Source organism: Argiope bruennichi, chromosome 7 (genome assembly GCF_947563725.1).
Source record: "Argiope bruennichi chromosome 7, qqArgBrue1.1, whole genome shotgun sequence".
NCBI classification, from domain to species: Eukaryota; Metazoa; Arthropoda; class Arachnida; order Araneae; family Araneidae; genus Argiope; species Argiope bruennichi.
In genome coordinates this window covers 34,377,572-34,399,779 of record NC_079157.1, presented here as the reverse complement: position 1 = coordinate 34,399,779, position 22,208 = coordinate 34,377,572, and the positions used below count along the sequence as shown (strand labels likewise).

Here is a 22,208-nt window from a genome sequence, read left to right as displayed (position 1 = left end):
AAATAATATTTATTCTAATTTTTGACTTTATTTTTCAAGTGTTTTAGGGCAGACGATATATTTTTTTTTCCATCTTCAGCAGAAACAAATAAATTTATTGGCTGTCCGACTCGTCAGCACCTAGCATAGAACTGGCCAAAGGAAAAGCATGGATTTTCTAGGTTCAATCCGCACACTTGAAGTGATTGACCTTGCGCTTTGTTGATGGTCACCGAGAATGCAAGTCGAATGGGGAACTGCAATCGTTTGAAATCAAAAAGAATGTCGGTGGGGATAGTAGGAATGTATGGGATGAGCAAATCTCCATTCGACTTTCCGTTAAGAACAGTTGCTTCAATTCTTGCCTCATATTAGTCTTTATTCTGATGCGTGTGATCAGGTAGCATATAAATGTTGTCTTTCGATTTTTGCCGCATGTTGATCTTGAGATTCTGAAGCACGTGAATTTGCAAATCGTAATCAATTTGCTTTATTGTTCGCTTGTCAGTCCTCATTTGTTTGAGAAGCTCGAATTGGTTTATTATTACGTGCTACGCTGGTAGATCGATAAATTGAAGAACGTTTGGAGACATATTTTTTGTCGAAGCAATCAACACTACTTACACTATAACGAAATATCGTTTGTCGATTCTCTGAATGAATAGAAAATTTACTGTTTATTCTGGAAAGTGTCTTTTATATATAACTTAAATTGAATGGGCATCCACAAAAATAATTCCATTTTGGATGTGTGAAATAAACTCTGAATATATGCGGTTTGCGCAAAAAAAATTTGGGGTACCCTGAATAAATCATCCTGTGTGGAAGAAAATTCCTTAATGAAAAGAAAAAAAATTAGCGCTTGCACGAAATATTTTCGATTTTATTTCAATCACATTGATTGGCACCAATGATAATAATTTTATTTTATTTTATATATGTGCGATTAACTTCGAATGAAAAGTGTCGTTTGCCGTTTACTGTTTGTCTTTTGTCAGTTGTCAATTTTAAATTATTACCCTCGCGCAAGTGAAAGTAATAAGTCGCCCAATGTTCATCACAATCGATTGAACGGTACGGCAGTGCATAAGGTGCTAAAAAACAAAAGTTCATTTATATAGGGTGTTGCCGGATTCGACCGACTAGTTCAGAGAAATGATAATAAACATCAAGAGGATAAAGAATCACCATACAACAAGGGGTCCCAAACGACCGTTAATTGGTGAAAATCGCAAAAATATAAGGAGTCGGAGGACTGTTGGAAACAGTAAAAAATTATTTAAAAAATAACAAATTGGATTTCAACTATGAATTCTTTTTTAAATGAACGCACATTTTTTTCATGCTGGTAACATGCGGATTCGAGGATCTAGGGGGCTGTAAATTACTGGAAATGAAAAAGTAGTTTAGAACCCATATTTGCCAAAATATTAAAACTGGAAGAAAAATACGAGCTTGAAATTGTAAGGAATTTTATATTCTATAATTTGATATAAGTGCGTACTGTGAGAACTGGAGAGTTTTAAAGATATTCAAGAAAAGCTAAAATGGAAACCAGAAAACATCGCTGCAACATCAATACCAATAGTCGCGAGAGCATTGTCAAATTCGAAACATAAATTCAGAACAGAGATAGTAGGCATTAAGTAGATGAAGAGTTACCAGAAAACTAGGGTCGCAGGTAACTTTTTTCAATGGAAATCACAAATCGGGTGCATTTTGCACGCTGGATGATTGATACCCCACATGAAGATGCACACTTTTATGCTAGAATTTTTGTCTCAGATGAAGCCTGCTTTACAAGATAAAGTCTCTTCAACACGCACAATGGGAATACTTAGTCATTCAAAAATTCCCACATAACTATCTCGTCGAACGCACAACACGAGTTTGATATTAACATCTGGGCAAAGTTATCCATTTGGACCGTATCTTCTAACCGAACGCCTCAGAGGCAAAAAGTACCTTGTTTGTACTCGCACGTTCCTCCGGATTTACTGCAAGGAACATCGACAATTTGGTTAATGCATGATGGAGCACCAGCACATTTTAGTTACATTCGTGAAATCTGACTTTTTTGCGAAGTATACCGACCATCAATTATACAATGTTCATTAATGGATATTTGATCGCTGCTTTTATTTTTCTAGAACGCATGAAAAATTTACATACGAGAAGGCTTCTTCTTCTCGATTACCTTGTTCCTAATCCTCGCATTCATAAGGTCATTCTATTTGCCAAGCTCATTGACATCTGTTTTTGCAATTTTCATTGAAAAACACTAACTGCGATACTGTGTTTTCTGATATTCTTTCATCTACTTAATGCCTACTCTCCTTGCTCTGAATTTGTCTTTCGAATTTGACGTTGCAGCGATGTTTTCTGGTTCTCATTTTAGTTTTTCTTGAATATCTTTAAAACTCTCCAGTTCTCACAGTACGCACTTATGTCAAATTATAGAATATAAAATTCCTTACAATTTCCAGCTTTAATATTTTCGCAACTAACTACTTTTCTAAACTACTTTTTCTAACTACTTTTCTAAACTACTTTTTCTAACTACTTTTCTAAACTACTTTTTCTAAACTAAACTACTTTTTCGTTTTAAATAATTTACGACCAACTAAACCATCAAATCCGCATGTTACCAACATGAAAAAAAATATGTTTTCACTTAAAAAAAATCATACTTGAAATACCATTTGTTATTTTTTTATTAATTTTTTACTGTTTCCAACAGTCCTCCCTAAATTCCCTAAGTCCGACTCCCTAAATTTTTGCGATTTTCACCTATAAAACTTCGTTTGGGACTCCATGTTGTTTGGTGATTCTTTATCCTCTTGCTTCCTACTATTACCCCTCTGAATTTGTCGAATTCGGTAACACCGATATTTCTCTGTGAATAGTACGATTAAATGAATAGCATTTTTCTCAAACAATTCCTACCAGGTTCAAGTAGCACTATAATGGAACCATTAGGCAGGCGACGAGGCAGGAAAGTTGCAAATCTGCAGGAAGGATGCGATGCGATGTCAAACGGAACACTTTGAAAAATATAGCTGTGATTAGTTCTCAAGTTGAGGTAGCTTCGAAGACGGTTAAAAGCCTTCTTTTCCTCGTACTTGGTAAAAATAAGGTACGCTTGCAGAAAATCGTCCACAAACTCTATATCCTTAGATAGCTTGTTGCCTGTTTTTAGGAAAGAAAAACATTAAATGAAAAATAGCAGTATACAATTATAAATTCACGACGAGGAATCTTATAACTTTAAACGAGTAATTCTTATACAAATGGAAATTTATTTCGTATATTTCGGAAACGGATCTGTGCAGGTTGAGGTTCGAACTCGCAACGTTAGGATTCATAGCCGAGTAACAAAGCCACTAGACAAAAGTGTACACTCTTCTCCGGAAGTTGTTAACTGGCTTATAATGTTACCACCACAACAGTCCCCCACCAGTGAGTCGGTAGAGTTTATCGCGCCAGTTATGGCGAGCGACGAACGTTGTTATCGCGCCAAGTGTTATGTCGGGCGACGCCGAGGCGTGTGTGAGTGGTTGCTGCCGGTAGATGGAGCCACGACAGCAGAACGAAGGATGCGGTTATTCAGAACCAGGGTCACCAATGCGTAGTTTGAGGTTCGAACTCGCAACGTTAGGGTTCATAGCCGAGTAACAAAGCCACTAGACAAAAGTGTACACTCTTCTCCGGAAGTTGTTAACTGGCTTATAATATTACCACCACAGATATAACAATCTGGATCAAATTTTATATTTAGATAATATAATGCTTTTTAAATTTATCCATATAGGTATCTTCCCTGAAAAACACATTTTTTTTATAATTAACTATTAGAGTGTTTTTCTATCTCTTATTCTGACAATGTCATACAGCGCCATCTAATAAATTTTTGTATTATTTGCATTTTTACCATAGGATGATGATTAACTGGTGTCCGAAAATTTGGTGAGATGACGCTATATGACATTATCCTAATACGAATACGTTCGCCTCACATCCAACAGCAAAAATGCAGCAACTGTCTTAACGAAATTCGAATCATATGATAAACTAATCGCATTTGTGATTTCTTATTTAAATTTTTGTATTATTTGCATTGTTACCATAGGATGAGGATTAACTGGTGTACGAAAATTTGGTGAGATGATGCTATATGACATTATCCGAATACGAATACGTTCGCCTCACATCCAACAGCAAAAATGCAGTAACTGTCTTAACGAAATTCGAATCACATGATAAACTAATCGCATTTGTGATTTCTTATTTAAATTTTTGTATTATTTGCATTGTTACCATAGGATGATGATTAACTGGTGTCCGAAAATTTGGTAAGACGACGCTATATGACATTATCCGAATACGAATACTTTCGCCTCACATCCAACAGCAAAAATGCAGTAACTGTCTTAACGAAATTCGAATCACATGATAAACTAATCGCATTTGTGATTTCTTATTTAAATGGAAAGTTCATATGTAGGTGAGATTGAAAAATACTCATATGTAATCAGTATGCGGTTCATATCTAAACATTTTTACCCAAAAAATACAATTTTACAAAAAAAAAAAAAAAAAAATCTGCCGAGTGAAGTGTGGTCACTTAGGTATAACATAGCTATTGAAAGCAAACTGAAGACTAAACTTCTTCCTTTTGGAAATGCATATATATATATATATATATATATATATATATTAGGTTACATCTGAGTCATGTTCGTTCCTCCGAAATTCCTGGGATAAAAACACGTTAAAAAGTCTTATTTTTCTATTCACAAGATGAGACACTAATATAAGTCCCCATTAGGTTGCTTCTTTTTTGGGTGGAGTTTTTATCAAATAAAATGAAGTGTATCTGAAGAACTATTACGAATTTCAGAACGAAATTTGTTACACATACAGTGGCTCAAACGATTGAGAGTACACTTTACTTTTACTTGATAAATATAACTTTCAATGCAAGTATCACATTACTGAGAAGTGCAAACCTGTTTTTATTTTGACTCATAAAATGGTTTAATATATAACAAAAATAAGGTACAATCAACGAAAACTTTCTAAATTGAAAAGTTTCAGAATCATTTTAAATAATCATATCAGATCTTTGTCCCAAAAAATTGAGAATGCACCAATGAAATTTTTGTAATGTCACGAATAGAAAGAAAGCGTCAATATTTAGTTGCATGTCTTTTGGCTTTTATAATATTCTCTAAACATCGTGGTACCGATTCAACCCATTTGTGGTGGTATCTGAAGATATTTTACCCCATTCTTCTTGCAACACTTGTTTTAAATGGATTTTGTTCCTAATTTTGTGTTTTTGGACCACAGGTATTTAACGAATTGATGTCGGCGGACTGTGGTAGTGTGTGTGTAACCGTTGATTACGGCGATAAAGACACTACATTTTGAATATACGTGCAATCTGTTTTGGGTCATTGTCCTTCTGGAAAATGAAATTTCCGTCTAAACCTAAATTTTCAGCACTTTCCTTTAGATTGCTGCGAAGTATATCCAAGTAAACCATATGGTTTATAAGGCAATCTATAAGAACTGGATTTCCTACCCCGGATGAAACCATACAACCCCAAATCATGAACGGTGTCACCAAAATGTTTAACTGTAGGTCATAAATCTTTTGGATCCAAAGCAGTATCAGACTTTTTTTATACTGTGCGAAGGCTATCACTGCCAAAAATATATAGTTTTCTTTCATCACTAAATATAACTCTCTTCCAAAAGTTATTGGTCTTCAATTGATGGATTTTTGCAAACTTCAAACGTCTTTTCTGAATTTGCAAGCTGATGAAAGGTTTCTCCCTAAAAATTCGAGTTTCATATCCAGCTCGTCTAATTATATTTTGCACAGTTTCAGCACTTACATTTCGGCCTCTGATTTAAGAAATTTTCGCAAGAAGTTGGATTAACCATATGATCGGAGCAATCTAAAGAAAAGTGCTGAACATTTGGGTTTAGGTGGAAATTTCATTTTCCTGCAGGACAATGACCCCAAACAGAATGTATATAACGTCAAAATGTGGTGCCTTTTTTGTCGCAAACAACAGTTACACGCACTACCACAGTCCACAGACATCAATGGCATTGACTATCTGTGGGCCACAATCGAAACAGTGGTCCAAAAACACAAAATAAGAAAATAAAAACCATTTAAAACAAGTGTTGCAAGAAGAATGAGTTAAAATATCTTCAGATACTACCAAAAATTGGTATAGGTATAGGTTAGGAATCATACATATTATATGTCTATCTAAGACAATGATATCCATCTCATTTGTCTAACTAGTTCCTTCGTATTTTGAAACTAATCCATCAATAGAATGTTTTAAAGCTTATTCAGTTTTTTTTTCACTCCTCTTTAAGGTTTTTAAATCCAATATGTTTATTAAGATAGTTAAATATATTAAATATTATTAATTGTTTGAACAATGTGATCGGACATTACCTTATTTACTTTCATAATTATAATGTCAAATGGAATGTTGATGATTGTTTTTCTTATAAGTACTTTCTATTGGTTAATCATTACGAATTCTCATTGGCTGTTTTTCAATTCTCTCTGAAATTTTTATGTTTGAGTGTCCTTCATTTGATCTTTACAATAACTTTACTTTTCATGTAGCTAGACTTGTAAATAAAAAATTTTAATGCGATCCAATGGATACAGGAATAATAGATGCTGTCATTTTTTAAAAAAATCACCAATAAGTGCAAGCAAGACACTGCAAAGTTAGTGCAAAATCCTTACCTTAATTGTTACAGCAATGAAAAGGACATTATCTATTTACTTTCAGAATTATAATGTCTTGCTCAAAATCGCTGATTGTTTTTTTTATCAGTACTTTCTATTGGTTATTCTTCATGAATTCTCATTGATTGCTTTTCAATCCTCACTGAAATTTTTATGTTTGAGTGTTCTTCATTTGGTCTTTACAGTAACTTTACTTTTCACGTGGCTAGATTTGCTGTAAATAAAACTATTTAATGCGATCCAATAGATGCAGGAATAATAAATGCTGTCATTTTTTTTTTAATATTCACCAATACGTTCGTGCAGGATTTTGTAAAGTTAGTGCACAATCCCCTCCTTAATTGTTAGAGAAATGAATCGGACATTATCTATTTTACTTTCAGAATTGTAATGTCACGCTCAAAATCACTGATTGGTTTTCTTATCAGTACTTTCTATTGGTTATTCATTACGAATTCTTATTGGCTGTTTTCCAATCTTGTGTAAAATTTGCATGTATAAGTATTTATTTTATCTTTACTCTAACTTTACTTTTTTATTTGGCTAGACTTGTTCTGAATAATGCTTTTTAATGTGATCCAATGAAAACTGGTAAAGTTAAAGTTGTCTTTTTTTTAATCCACCAGTCAACTCATGAAGGACTTTTCAAAACTAGTGCAAAATCCTCATCTTAATTTCAGATATTCCAGGTTCAACAGAAAATCGAATCTATTATTTGTCAACAGATTCTAAATCTCTCCGCGCTTTTGCGCATGCATTAGTTTAGGTTTAATTAGGCAAAATAGTGTTGAGCGGAAAGAAGATAGACTAAGATGTTTACATTTAGCAATAAAGTTAATTCCAGAAATGCCGACATCCTTTCGTGTCTCGTCCCTTAGTGAGATATAATCGTCGAAAAGTGGTAGTCTCAGGATACTGAAACGAATAGTATTTAATCCTCATTATCTCACCTTAATAATAGTAATATATTCGATTCCATTAATTAAAATTTTAATATTATCTAATAAATTATATTTGAAAATTGTTTTTAAGCTAACAAAAGAATATACTTCAAACACAAAGATGAGAAATTTCTTACCTTTAAGTAATTTCTTCAGTTCTTGCATGCTGCTTTCTTTTTCTTCGGTGGTTTTATTTGCATTTCTTTCTCTGTTTTTCAGAATATGTTCTGGTAAGTAATTGATATCCAGAGGCAAATAGTTTTCATCTCCAGTTTCATCCATCGTGTTGAACAAATAATATAAAATAACTGAATACAAATGTCATCAGATTCCCTCTGCAAATTTTAAAATGAAAAATAAATAATGTTAAACAATTGGCAGAATTATTTTAAAAAGGAAATCTGAACTTCAAAATAAAAGATATGCTTATTATAGGAGCAAGTTTTGAGATCCAATATTTATTCAAATAAAAAAAGTCAAGACCATGTATAACTTCCAAATAAATAATTATATTTGTATTATCTGAAATAAAATATTTGTGTGTGTGTGTGTTTTTTTTCAAAAATTAAAAATAAGTTTTTCTAAAATCAAATAGATTTAGTACCAATAATATTCTTTAGATATTATCTAAATCTTCTTATTGTTTTATAAAGAGTATTTATAAAAATTCTTTTTATTCCAAATGCTATATATTTGTTTCTATTTAACATACGAAAATAATTGAGGAATATGTTAGTTTTCCACTAGCACATCCTTCAGGCGATAGTAGTAAATGATATGAAATTTGAACAGAAGAAATTCTGAGATCCATTTCTAAGTTAACTGTGTTATTTTCAAATTTTCAAATTTGTAAAAAATAACTTTTCTTTATATATTTAATTAAATATTAAACATTAATTTATCCTATGACGTTTGTATTCAGTTTTTGTCAAAAACTTTAATATCACTTGAAAATGATTAAACAAATATTTAAGAGTTTTTAATGATACCAATGAAATTGTTGTGCAAATTTTAAATACAATTTTTGAAAATGCTTCTTGTTATTGCAATTAAATTCACTCATTTCTTTTATCGTTGTGAAAGTTCTGATAAAAATATTTATTTTTTTCGATTTTAAATGCAAGACATTATTTTTTAAATTTTACTGTTATTTCGGTGTGCGAACATCTTATAAAACGTACGAAGAGCAATACAATAACGTTACTTTAATTATAATTTGATGTTTGTTGAAATTTCACAATTTTTTAAGTGATACTAATTAGTTGCATGGAAAATCTTGGGTGAAACATGAAAAAGAACACGTAGTGTTTTTCTAAACAGCGCACAAACACCAAAAAGAAGAAAATGGTACTTCGGGACTTAACAATAAAATCCTTGATCAGAAAGAACTTTTGGTATCGCTGGGCTAATGGAAGAGGGGGGTTGAATCTCAAGAATTGCTGTAAATCTTGAAGAACGGAGGAAAAAAAAAGATATGTTTACTTGGAAATCGAACGGTCAGACGTCATTAGAAACAGAAACGAGAATCAACTGAACGCACTGAGATGAAAAACTCGTTTAATGAATTTAGACGCATTAAATACTCGAAATTGCATCCCAAGTGATGTCTGGATTTATTATTTATCATTTAAATGCAAAAAAATAAAGAAAGAAAAACTATGAACTCTTTGAAACACGCTAATTTGTTTTCTAAACTACTTATATTGAAGTATTTAATGCATAAGTGTTCAATTTTGATCCACTTAATGAGGAAATTATATTTTTAAAGATTGAAACGTTAAGAACATATTCATGACAAAATTCTTATCCGTTACTTAGCTGTAAGCCTTATAAAAATCTCACTATGAATTAAATCCAGATTATTTAATTAATTAAAATAATCCAAAGAAATATAGAAAGACTACGTTTTAATATGAGAAGATCCATAAGCGTATCTCATATTCCAATAAATTTATGAAACATTTATATTATCACTTACTGGCATTTGTTTTATTTCTGAAATATAAAAGATAGATAAATTTTAATAAGTCTGAAATTATTTTTGAATGAATTTCATATTCCAAGAAGTTTATGTCACATTTATATTATATCTTGTTGGTATTTGTTTTATTTATAAAATATAAAAGATAGATAAATTGCAATGAGTAGAAAATTACTTTTGAATGAATCTCATATTCCAAGAAGTTTATGTCACATTTATATTATATCTTGTTGGTATTTGTTTTATTTATAAAATATAAAAAATAGATAAATTGCAATGAGTAGAAAATTACTTTTGAATGAATCTCATATTCCAAGAAGTTTATGTCACATTTATATTATATCTTGTTGGTATTTGTTTTATTTATAAAATATAAAAGATAGATAAATTGCAATAAGTCTGAAATTACTTTTGAATGAATCTCATATTCCAAGAAGTTTATGACGCATTCCAAGAAGTTCATGAAATTTATTTATAAAATATATAAATCTAATAGGTTCTTTTATAATTTTTTTTCGAAATGACAAATATTAATATTACACATCTGCATTTATGAAAGGGCATACAAAAAAGTTTTAGGAAGAAAACGCTCGTTATTTTTTAAGGTACAAAAGTTTGAAGTTTCTTTGGTTTCTACTCTTTGGTGATTTTTTATCAGAGTTAAAATAGTAGAAGAATTACATTCTGGAAGTTCGGTGCAAAATTTATGAGAGATATTACTCAGCCTTGTGGAATCTTGACAGAAAACGAGAGTAAATATTATTTAAAGAATCTTCATCAGGAATCATCAGTCTTAAAAAGGAAAAAACAAACAAACCTTTTCTTATTTTAAACTTATTGAAGTTGTAAAATAAATTAGTTTCTACACCTCTTTAGTTTTTTACGGAAGGTTAGCAAAGGATGTCTGAAAATTAAACCAAGATTTCAATTTGCCACCATTCGTGCAGTTAAATTTTGAAAATCCTATAAAAAATCATTTGACAGCTGATAGTTTAGGGTTAGTAAAAATGAAGCATTACCCATGTTTTCGTAGTTGAATAATATTTCAAAAGTGATGAAAGTTTGGTGGCCATAGTTCGAATGTTTGAAAATAAGCCTCCTAGATCGGGTGATTTAACACCATTGGATTACTTTTTATGGAGTTATTTGAAGTAAAAGGTCTATTGCAACAAGCCCACAAGCAAGAGTGCATTCAAGCAAGAAATTCAACACTGCATCAACGAAATTCAGCCACATTTATGCAAAATATGCATGGAAAATTTCGACAAAACAGTGTGTATGTGCCAGCAAAGCTGTGGAGGCAATTTTCTCTATGTGTTATTCCATACATAACAATATCTTGAATCTTTACGATTCAATAAAAAAAATAAAGGAAAAAACTGCGTTTTTTATTTAATTCAAATCTTTTGTTAACACGCTGTTCTATCGTGTAACGCTCCTTTTTACTAATCCTAAACTATCAATTATCAAATGATATTTTAATAGGATTACCCACACTTTACTTCACGAATGATGGAGAACTCAAATCTTGTGTTAATTTTGGGACCCATTTTATTTAATAAAAATAGTCCTTGAAGTATCAAGAACCATAAAGAAACTCTTATTGAATTAAAATAAGAGTACCTGTCAATTGTTATAGCAATTAGATTCGTGTATTGGGATGCATTTAAGACCTTTTAAATTTAATTTTTAAAAATCATAATATCAATAAACTCCTGCACCGCAATAGTTTCTAAGGAAGGACAGCATCTGCACTAACGTTAAAGTTGAATTCATGAGATTTGGCCTTCTACTGGCCATACTGCTATAAAATTTGGCACATACAGGCCAAACCACTTGCCTTATAGCTAACAAATTTGACACATATGTACCTTAGAAGATGAGAATATATACTCCGAAACTCGCTTTTGATTTTTTTTTAAGTTTTAATAAATTGAAAAGAAAGCGAAATTTTGGCATTTTTCCGTGATAACTTCTAAAAATATTACTACACAAAATAACTTTTTGACATACTTATATTTTTTAAATGTTCTTTCTTTCAGTTTTCACACCCTTTCAAATTTTTTAAAAATTTCTTTCATTAATTTAATAGTAGTGCATATTTTTTTTCTCAATTTTAGTAATTTTTAAAAATATTTTTTCGCCTTATTACTAGCAGTATATTACATTATTGCCCTGAAATTCAAACAGTTTTCATTGGTTCATTAACTATTTAACAGTATGATTTTCTTTCATTTTTGAAAGCTAAAGAATAAGTGTTCAGTTTAATATATTTGTAGTTTAAAGATGAATAAAGAAATAAATTTACAATATCGAGAAATTTAAAAAATAGATGAACCGCATATTTGCGTTTTTAATAGCACTATGGTCACACTGAAATATACACCACTAGAGCAATTTATATTCACAATTAACATATGTATGTAATTACAATTAAACAACATGATTGCCAATTTGATGAAATGATGGAAATGAAGTTTTATCTAAATTATTTAACTGAAATTAAGTTTTAACAAATATCCCGGCGAACAACAGATAACCAAGGGCGTTCAGTAAATAATGACCAATTTCTGTTCGGTTTTAAATATCTACATACTATGACACTAAAACTGAAAAGGAATATCAATTTTTGAAATTAAAAGCATCCCCATTTCCTTTTATTCCTATTTTTTGAAGATATCAAATGATATTTAAAAATGTACGAAAATATTTTTATCTGATAGTTTGAAGTAATGCACAGCAAATAAAAGACACATTGTTTCCGTCTCACGAAATGTTAGCAAAATGTCAAATAAGTATTATTTAAAGAATCTTGATTAATATTAACTTAAGAATATGTCAAAATACTTCTCTTTATAAGTCTTTTTGAAATATGATTCTCAAAAGTTGTAAAATGAATCCCAGTACCTCAGAAGTTTCTTAGAAGGACAGTATATATTTCGAACATTAGTCTTTGAAAAATGAAGAAAAACCAAAAAAAAAATTACAGTGTGTTAAAGAAATAGTAACTGTCGTTATTATAAACCGTAGATTAAAAAAGAGAGCAATATTATTTAGGAACGAATTATTGATACCTCTAAAGACGTGATAAACTGATAAAATATCTTACTGTATAAATAGAAATTTCTTGCTTATATTTATTATCATTAGAACAGATTACAAATATTGAAAATATTTTCAAAACACCAGACAGATAAGCCATATTTTTTGGAAATGTTATTCAATGAATTATGAAATTAAGTATGTTGATCTTTGACACAAAAATCATGTTTTTAAGAATAACTGTTTTTATTAAACGATTGCGTAATTCAGCATATTGATAAAATAAATCGACACAAAAGTCTCATGATGAATTTTCTGCAGTGCTTTAAAATTACTTCTTGGTGATGGATTTTGGTCATTCAATTGGAAAAGAATATTTTTTACTTTATATAACAGAATATGCATTCATTTATCTGTCGATCTGAGGAAGTCCACCTAAACGATGAACTTTTTTAAATTTGCACATGACATTGTAGAACATAATTTTGGAAAAACTTTTTACTAGGTTCTTTTCAATAACAAAAATTACTTAATTATAAAATATTGAATTAGCGAAATAATTATAAAATTTTGAATTAGATTACGAAAATTAAAATAACTGTTGTTGTTTTCCCTGAATAACTTCGTAAATATTTATTGAACAAAAACTAATATGGAACTTTTGGAACATATTAAAGAGCAATAAATAAAGTTTGTAATAATAATTATTTATTTTTGTTACAATTTTTCTCTAATTTTAGCAAATCTATTATATGCACTTTTTAATATTTACATTCAAGTAATTATTAATTTTTTTAAGAATTTTAAATTCAAGACATAATTTTTTCTTTCACATTAATTTCGTTGAATATACAGATATTAGAATGAACGTGAAACAAAGCAATGACTTCGCTTTTATTTTTATAATTATTTTATTTCAAATGGTATTAAATAATGTGTACTTTTATATTGAATAGTTGGAAAAAATTATCAAATAAAAATAAAATTACATCTTTTTTAAAACTAAAAGTTCTACCTTTCCAAAAAAATATTTTTTTCTATGCCATTTCTTTTTTCTCTTTGATATGCAAAGTTAGGACTATAAATTACTCTAACATAATTTAAAAAAATTCTTTTAAGCTTTAATGCATATCTTTTGGCAACGCGAATACAGATTTTAAAGCCATATTTAAAGATGCATGAAGGCAAATATAAGAAATCTAGCAGCCACTGGCGTTTCAAAATCGTCTTATTGAATCAATATTTTAATTTGGATTAAAAAGACGTCTCTAGACGATAAAAAGGATTATGATATTTCAATAATTTAATGATTTCAATATTTTAAAATTAAAAGTATTATGCGTGTCAGCAACGACAGATATATTAATTAGTGTACATATACAGAGAGGCACGAAAAAGCATGTCTGCTGTCTTGTATGCTAATTACATGAATTCTCCCATATTGCGAATAATTATTACATAAAATTTGCACATACTTTTCTGAAGTTCATTTCTATATCAACTTTGCAATTTTTCAATCGTTAAAAGAAGTATTTCTAAAAATATCTAATTAGTTATCTTAAATTATGCCAGAGTTTGGAAGTTTTGCTCAATGTTTCGCTAGTAAATTTTGAAATAATTGTTTCAAAAATGCGAATTCATAAACCAACTTGAAAGCTAAATAAACATTTTTTTAAAAATATCTTAATTTGAGTATTATACAATACTTTACTGAATTTTAATAAATATCTCTAATCTTTGCTTAAGGCCATTGAACTTCGCTGTATTTTCTTTCTATAAACGGAGAAAAATTGTGTAGGGTGAAATGTCTAGGGAAATATTTTAGAAAATATTGTGTGTATTTAAGTTCAATACCCGAATTTTTGCCTTTAGCAGAATTTATACAATTTTTGTCAATCACTTGCCATCGATTTTTTCTTCTTCTTAGAATGAACCCAGAGAAACAGAAGATGAAAAACATGAAATAAAATTGTTTTCAATAACTCGGGTTTGTGTTTTGGTCAGGATTTGAATCAAATGTCCTAATAATTTTTATTTTATAATTTAATTTCAATCGATACTTTGCTTATTTGTTATGTTAAATTTAATTGAAAATTAAATTTCTTTAAATCTGTTTCGCTTCTAACAACTGTTAGAAGCGAAATATCTAACAACTGTTTGTTTTGATTTAGCAATTTAGAATCATTAAAATCGAAACCGATATACTTGAAGATAATAACTTTTTATAATCCACCAATTTTAATCGATTTTTTTATATTTAAAAATTAAGAATTTATTTCTATATTTTCAGAGTAAAGATAGGTATATTGTAAATTTATTTAATTGAATAAATTCTGATAGAATAATGAGAAAGGCAGCATATCAAGGAAAGTTTTTATTCTTAAATGATAATATTTATTTAAGTAAATTTAAAATTAAGACTATTGTTTTTGTATTCTACAAGTCTTTCAGAATATATCCAGCAATCTGTATAAAAATATAATGAAAGAGAACATATGAAATTAAAAGTTTCATTAAAAATAAGATTTTGAAAATATAAAGAATTCAACATGATATGTACAATATATTATATATCGCATGGTGGCAGACAATTTTGTTTTGATTAATAAAAATGTCTGCTAACTATTTACAAAAGTAATTTTTTTCATTAAAGAAAATATTTAATATCATTTGGTTTTCGAACCTGGAAAGATATGATTTGTAAAAATTAAGCTATTTTTTAAAAAAAATTATTACTTGAAAAATGCTTTGAAAATCTTCAAATAATAATTTCACATTGTATTTATAATATAAATCAAGTTTCGGTATCATGAATTTAAAAACTAATAAATTCGACCTTTAACTCAACATATTATTATATATCGCCTGATGTAAGACAATTTTGTTTTGTTTAATAAAAAAAAGTACATATTAACAGTAAATACATAATAATTCAAATGAAAGGAAAAAAAAACAAAACATTCTTCTTATATTTTTCATGTTATTGTTTTTGATGAATATTTAAAAATAGTCAATTACTAAACAATAACTTAACTTACCTTTCTACGCATCTGTTTCAGTGCTGTGAGCTGAATGTACTGCATTATTCCTAAGGAAGATAAGGATTCCTAAAGAAGATATTCCTTGAAGAAAATTCCAGAAATTTGGTGTGAGATAAGCAATGATATTAAAAATTTGATGAATCCGTCGCCAAGTTTGGCGAGATTGTTACTAGTGCTTTTCAGATTGTTCAATTCCTTTTCATGTGACACATATAGAACACAGTACGTCTGTTTCATTTTGAAATCCGATTTGAATCTTTTTCGTTGCTATCTGATTAAGTACGCAGCAGTACGTCATAAGACACCATGCAACTTGTTAGAAGATGATAAGCATATTTAATTTTGCTTTTTAATAGTCGCGTGATAATATACTATTGTTTCCAATTTTTCAAAAATGCTAGTTTTTGAAATAAATATGCTATCAAATATAGAAGAACTAGGAATTTTCTGTAATAACTTTTTAAAAAGTATATATTTTAACCCCACAGTGCATTGTATACCTATTTGGCTACACGTTATTTTATTAGCTTCACATGATAAAAATTTGTGAAACGGACCGATAGATTATAATAGCTGCGGCGCTAGAATAAGATTTAAAGGAACTTGGAAAAAATACAAAAATAATTTTTGTATGAACAGGTCTACCATCAACAATGCTATCAAAATAATTTTTTTTTCTTGCTTCTTGAAAACATACTGGTAAAAAGGGTCTTTTATTTTAATTGCAGATTTTTTATAATTCGAATTGTGTCACTGGGATATTGTTTAATTTATAATGTAATCATTTAGTATATTTTAATTTTTTAAAAAAATTTCACGAAAAAATATTAAAAACCTTTAAAAATAATTTTCTTGATTCTACGCACTTATTCAAGGCACATTTTTTTTGTAAAATAAGTAATGTACTGTAGGGTTAATGTATTTAAGATTCCTTGTTTATAACTGCGTGTTTTGATAATCTAAATATTTATTTATCAAATACATAATAAATACATTGATCTGTTTTGTTGATTCAAAATCAAAAATATTTTTCAAAACCTGTTGGTCATTATTATTCGTATAGGCCGGAATAGTCTGGTTGATAGGGCGTTGGACTCGCATCCCATGCTTAATGATTTCGAACCCCGTCGGCGGAAGAATCTCCGTTTATAAGGTGACTGGTGCACGTATAAACCTGTAGTGGTCACAAAGTCCTCTAGGTCGAGACAATACCCCTGGGGGTACTGATTCAGAGGTGATCATTCTCTGATTCAAGTCTAAATTACGATCTGTGGATGAATGAATGAAGTCCTCCACGTAAAAAGGGTTGTGACGCATGAGTAGCTAAATCGTACTCTTGGCTCTAGATGGCGCTTCTGAAACAAAAGACGCTGCAAATCTCTGCATAAAATCACTGCCTTCGTCATAGTGCTTATCTGTGACATGTGCCGTAAGAACCAACAACAGAATTTTTATGGACCTAGGTAAATTTGTAATAGTCATAAACAAAAGACAGCAATTAAATCGATAATATTTATAATTATTTTCTACTGCCATTCGTTTAATAAATAAAGCACAAATTAATAAGTACGATTACTTGTCATAGTGATGAATGGTATGATGTGGCTTAAATGGAAATAAAAAAAATGATTATTGAGTCACTCAACATAGCAGTAAATCTCAGTCACAATTGTAGTTAACGCAAAGCAGTGATTTCCTCTCATGCATTTTATGTATGCCCATATTTAGCAAATCTAGCATTGCATCCCTTTTTTATTGTCTCGTATACAAAAAGAAAATACTGAAATCTTCAAGAAATTCAAACTCCATATCTTGAAGAATCGCCACATTTCAGACACCTGAATCCGGGGAACAGTTTCTGAAATTAAAACTTTTTGTCTGACTATGAATGCATTAATCTTGGTGCATGAAATTTGGTAAGTGGTCTTTAGAACAAATTGGTTGTTTGTCGTCAAATTTTGACCGAAATCTTTTTAGTGAATTTGTTTATTTGGTTATTTGAGTGCAAGGGGGAACTGAGTAGTAACAAAACCCTGCGGGCTGGGTAGATGAAATATGGTACACAGGTTTCCCATGCAAATTATAGATTTTTGAACGTAAGTTTTCAAGCAATTCACCATTTGTTGGTCTATAATTTCACTGCATTAAAAGCAAAAATTCACACATGGATTGGTGTAAAAGAGTGAAAAAGGTGTCCTAAGGGTGTCCATAATAGAAAATCCCACGATAGGTTCAGTAAAAATGCTAAATTTACATAAAAGATCTATATTTCATAACAATCGTTCAATAATGTCATGGAAGGTATTCCTGATCATACTCATGGTTCGCAATTTTAAGCGAGGACAAGGATATTTATTGAAGGGCATGCGAGGAACATTCGGAAAGACCACTTCCACTGGTTCGTCTTAAAGTTGCTGCACTACTCAACAACCAAAAATAAATTATTTGCTTCAGTATCTGTGTATCAGTTCCTAATCCTCCTTTTCAACCAGGACGCGGTGGCTTGGTGGCAAGGTCCCAGTTTCGAAACCGGAGGATTGTAGGTTCGATATCCGATTCCGCGGAAGAGCTGCCATGAAGCTAGTTTGTGCACGTTGTATCAATCGGGATCAAATGTCTTCCCTCTGGTGTGATGTGGAAGATTGGAGGGTAGGGTGAGGGTAGGGTCCTCGTCCTCTGACCATGGTTCAAAATTGCGAGATTCGTTCCATGTTAGCCCTAGTGTTGCATTAAAACAGGACATTAATATAACTAGTAACAGTTGCATTACTCTACCTTCTCTTTTGGATAATAGATGGCGTTAACTGTTTAGGTATGCATTCCATGATGCATTGTGATTATTATTTTAATGAGATGAGATGCTGTTCTGTGAAGGTGCGTGAGTTAAAATCTTGTCTGTTATGTTTGTTTTGTGTGAAATGTGATCAGTGAAGAAATATTACCGAAAACATACGTCATTTTTCTTCCACTGCACGGATCATAATGACTATCATTACACCACAAACTCCTCTTTTTCGTCCATTTTTTTACTTTCTATTATACGAAGAATAGTAATCGTCAAAAAAATCGAACCAGAGAATTTGATGAATCTTCATGTTTTAGAATTACCTCTGTTTGAAAAACACATTTTTGAGAAATGTTCGTCTGTATGTATGTGGCAAAGATAATTCAAAAACTCTTTGAGGTAGACATATGAAATTTGGTATACGGTCTTTACTCAAAATCTGTAAATGTCAGCAACTTTTGAGCAAAATCCGTTCAGAGGGAATTTCTGAATTACGTATTCAGAAATTGTTTCGTTTCAATAGCATTAGAGTAGCATGATAATTTTTATACATGATGGATCTTTCTGACATCCGCTATAACAATACAGATGATATATGAATATTTCACAGAAACTGAATACTTAATTTAGGATTCATTTTAGAATGGCCATAGTTTTTACCAACTTCATAAGATGTACCTTTTGATTGTGGAATTATATAAAATACTATTTATAAGTGCATAAACAGTACATTGACTTTTAATCCATATAATTTCAATTAACGTGAAATAAATAAATGGGTATATTTTAACATTTTTCTAATGAAAATCTTGTATATAGTGTATTGAAATTTATTTGCCTTAGAGTTACGTTTATAATTTTGTCATCTACAATAGTTTGTTTTAATAACTAACTTATTATGATTAATTATTGATTTTTATTGCAGTAGAATTGCGATGGTCTGCAGTTATGATCTAATGACCTAATTCCGATAATTTATCATTGTTGCTGATCTATAATGCAGCATAATACCTTTGTTAATGCAATAGAAGAAAAAAGAAAGAGTTTTTCCTAATAGTTACCAGATCATGATCCCAAAAAAGTGCCAACAAACGTTGTGATCTCTCGGACAAAAATGAATGTTTTGGAAAATTCCAGGATTTTGGCTTCATATTTATTATACTTGAGACATATAAATTCTTCTGAAAAAAATCCAGTACCTTTTCGAAAGCCTATAATAGGCGAAATATTCACAAGAGAGTCAATTCTTTCTTTCGAATGTTGTCAAATTGTGATTTGTTGCGCCGAGCGCTACTGTGCTGTTGCTGTTTTTTAACCAACAGCTGTGTAAGTTGTTAATTTTAATTGGAAAGAAAGATTTAGAACGCTTCTTTATGGATAATAAGCGATTTATCCCAGACCTTGATGAGAATTTTGGTAATTTTCCGGCCAAAAATAAAGGTTCTGGAAAATTGAAGAATTGTGACTTTATTAGAACATGAAATCTAGGTATGTTTTAAAAAAATTCGTAAGTCTATAAAATGCAGAGTCTATAAAATGCGATGTTTATACAAGGGAGTTGATTTTAGTTTTAAAGTTCCATCGCATAACGTACTAATCTGGAGAGCTCTATTGTTTTGTTGTTTTAAAAATTGTCTTTCCCTATCAATGTTTGTATTGTTGACTTGTGCTAGTTCTGTACTTTGTCTACATATCAGCTGTTTTTTTGTTGTCTATACTTTCGTGTATTTCATGGAACAAAGCATCCCTTAACAACATCAAGCTTGCAATATTAAAGTCATCGTATCTTCTTAACAATACCGTTGCGACAAAATTCATTTAATAATTCTTTATAAATTATGGAAATGGGATTCTAGGCACATGTATTTTTGTTTTAATCACTTTGTAGATGGCAACCTCTAAACTGTAACAATGTTATAAATATCTATGCATATAAAACGCCGACGAATGTAGCACAGAAATTGAGCTTATTACTAATTGTCAAATTTCAACAATCAGATATAAACAAAACATAATACGAATTTCAGATTGTATTATCTTCTTATATTAAACCTGTTTATAGCTGTACTGAATCAAATGTTTCGCTTAACAATTTAATGGAGAATATAATTAGACTTATTCTGGAGATAGTCATCATGTCAGCAAAGGGGACATTTAGTCAGAAGAGAGAAAATGTAAAGGAAATAAAGAAACATGTTTCAAACAAAAAGTTTAATCAAGTGTAAATATAGGCTTAACCGCTGCCAAATAAGTAATGGTGGTAAGACTTAAGATAAATGTACGATTTCCCACCAAGTACGTCGAAATCCTGTCCAAAAACTCCCTAAAAGTCTGCAATCCTGAATGTATACCAGAAATGCTAACAAATGGCTTTTAAAATTGCAATTAAAATGTTTTTACGATTATATATGGCAAGGAATCTATCCAAAATGTTTCAATTTTGGTGCCAATATATTATTCTTAAGTATAGCCGTAATCGTTATGACTAGCTTATAGAATTTGATACTCATATCTTTTTAAAAACTTATCTTATAAAAATGCTTTACCTTATGACTCAAAAAAATAACCTTCTTAATTATATAAATTTCATTTTCGTACAATTTTTCAACTAACTTTGATAATTCTTTTTCATTCAATTCGATACACTTTGTGAAACAATGTTTTTAAATTCTATGATGGAATTCAAAATATCCATCAAAACATTCAAGTTCATGCTATTGCTTATTTTTAAATCAGCAGTAGGATTTTCACTTCCCCTTCTATTTCGTAATACACTTTTAAGTTTGCAGTAAACAACTTTAATTCAATCCATGTGTTTTAATCTTATCAAATTACAAGGTAAAATGTTTTTTTTAAAGAAATACAATCCATATTAATAATTAACAGCTTAACCGCGACGTATACATCGAGTCATCTACACACCACCTACGAACAGCCTACCTACACCTACACAGCCTAACACCTACACCAGAACACCTACACAGCCGGGCGTACCACCCGTGCGTTTCTGGAATTCGAACACATGGGACGGTGATGCATTTTAAACTGGAACAATTTTTAATCCCCACTCGATAACTCCCTGTGTTCAATATTTTTGAAATAAATATAGTTTTAATATCTTGACTTTCAGTTTGCTCATATTCAACCTGACTTTGGTATTTAAATCCTCGGATGTTGCGGGGGGGTAAAAGTAATGTAAATAAATAGAACTGGGTTGTGTAACTTTCCACTTGTCAGAATCATTCGCATTCAATCGTTTTTTTATTTTCTGTTATTACTGAATAATTGTAGTCTTTTCAGATTTTACCGTCAGTTCTGTTGTATTTTTGCCTAGCTTTAAGATACAATTCGCGCACTTTTTTTTCTATTACGTAAAACCTTGGTTTCGATTTATTATGGCAAGAAAATACGATTTGTCAGAAAAAGAAAGTGCTCGTATTATAAATGAACTACTTATCTAAAAAGGTAGCAAAAATGACGACGTTAGGACTTAATCTTTATTTTTTATGATGTTTTATTCAAAGTTAGGTTTAGAGACGCAAACCCCCGTCTTGTGGGATGATTCAGTGCCTGCATGTAGGATAGAGGACTCCCGTCCCGAAAGGGTTAAAACCCCACTAATCTAGATGAGCAAACTGGTCGCCAAAGG

The 22,208-nt window shown here is 30.3% G+C and overlaps 1 protein-coding gene across 4 annotated transcripts in view; it reads right to left on the bottom strand.

Annotated features, from left to right (window-relative positions):
* The window catches only part of LOC129976463 (uncharacterized), a 28,593-nt gene extending 12,744 nt beyond the window's left edge, over positions 1 to 15,849 (bottom strand). For 2 of the 4 annotated variants that reach the window (XM_056090057.1, XM_056090060.1), the window contains exons 1-3: positions 12,599 to 12,649; positions 7,848 to 8,045; positions 2,926 to 3,168 (exon numbers count right to left, since the gene is read on the bottom strand). In XM_056090057.1, the coding sequence (XP_055946032.1) occupies positions 2,926 to 3,168; positions 7,848 to 7,992 (388 nt within the window). In that variant the 5' untranslated portion in view covers positions 7,993 to 8,045; positions 12,599 to 12,649. The other 2 variants (XM_056090058.1, XM_056090059.1) reach the window with 2 other exon arrangements.
* Positions 15,850 to 22,208: the final 6,359 nt, after the last annotated feature.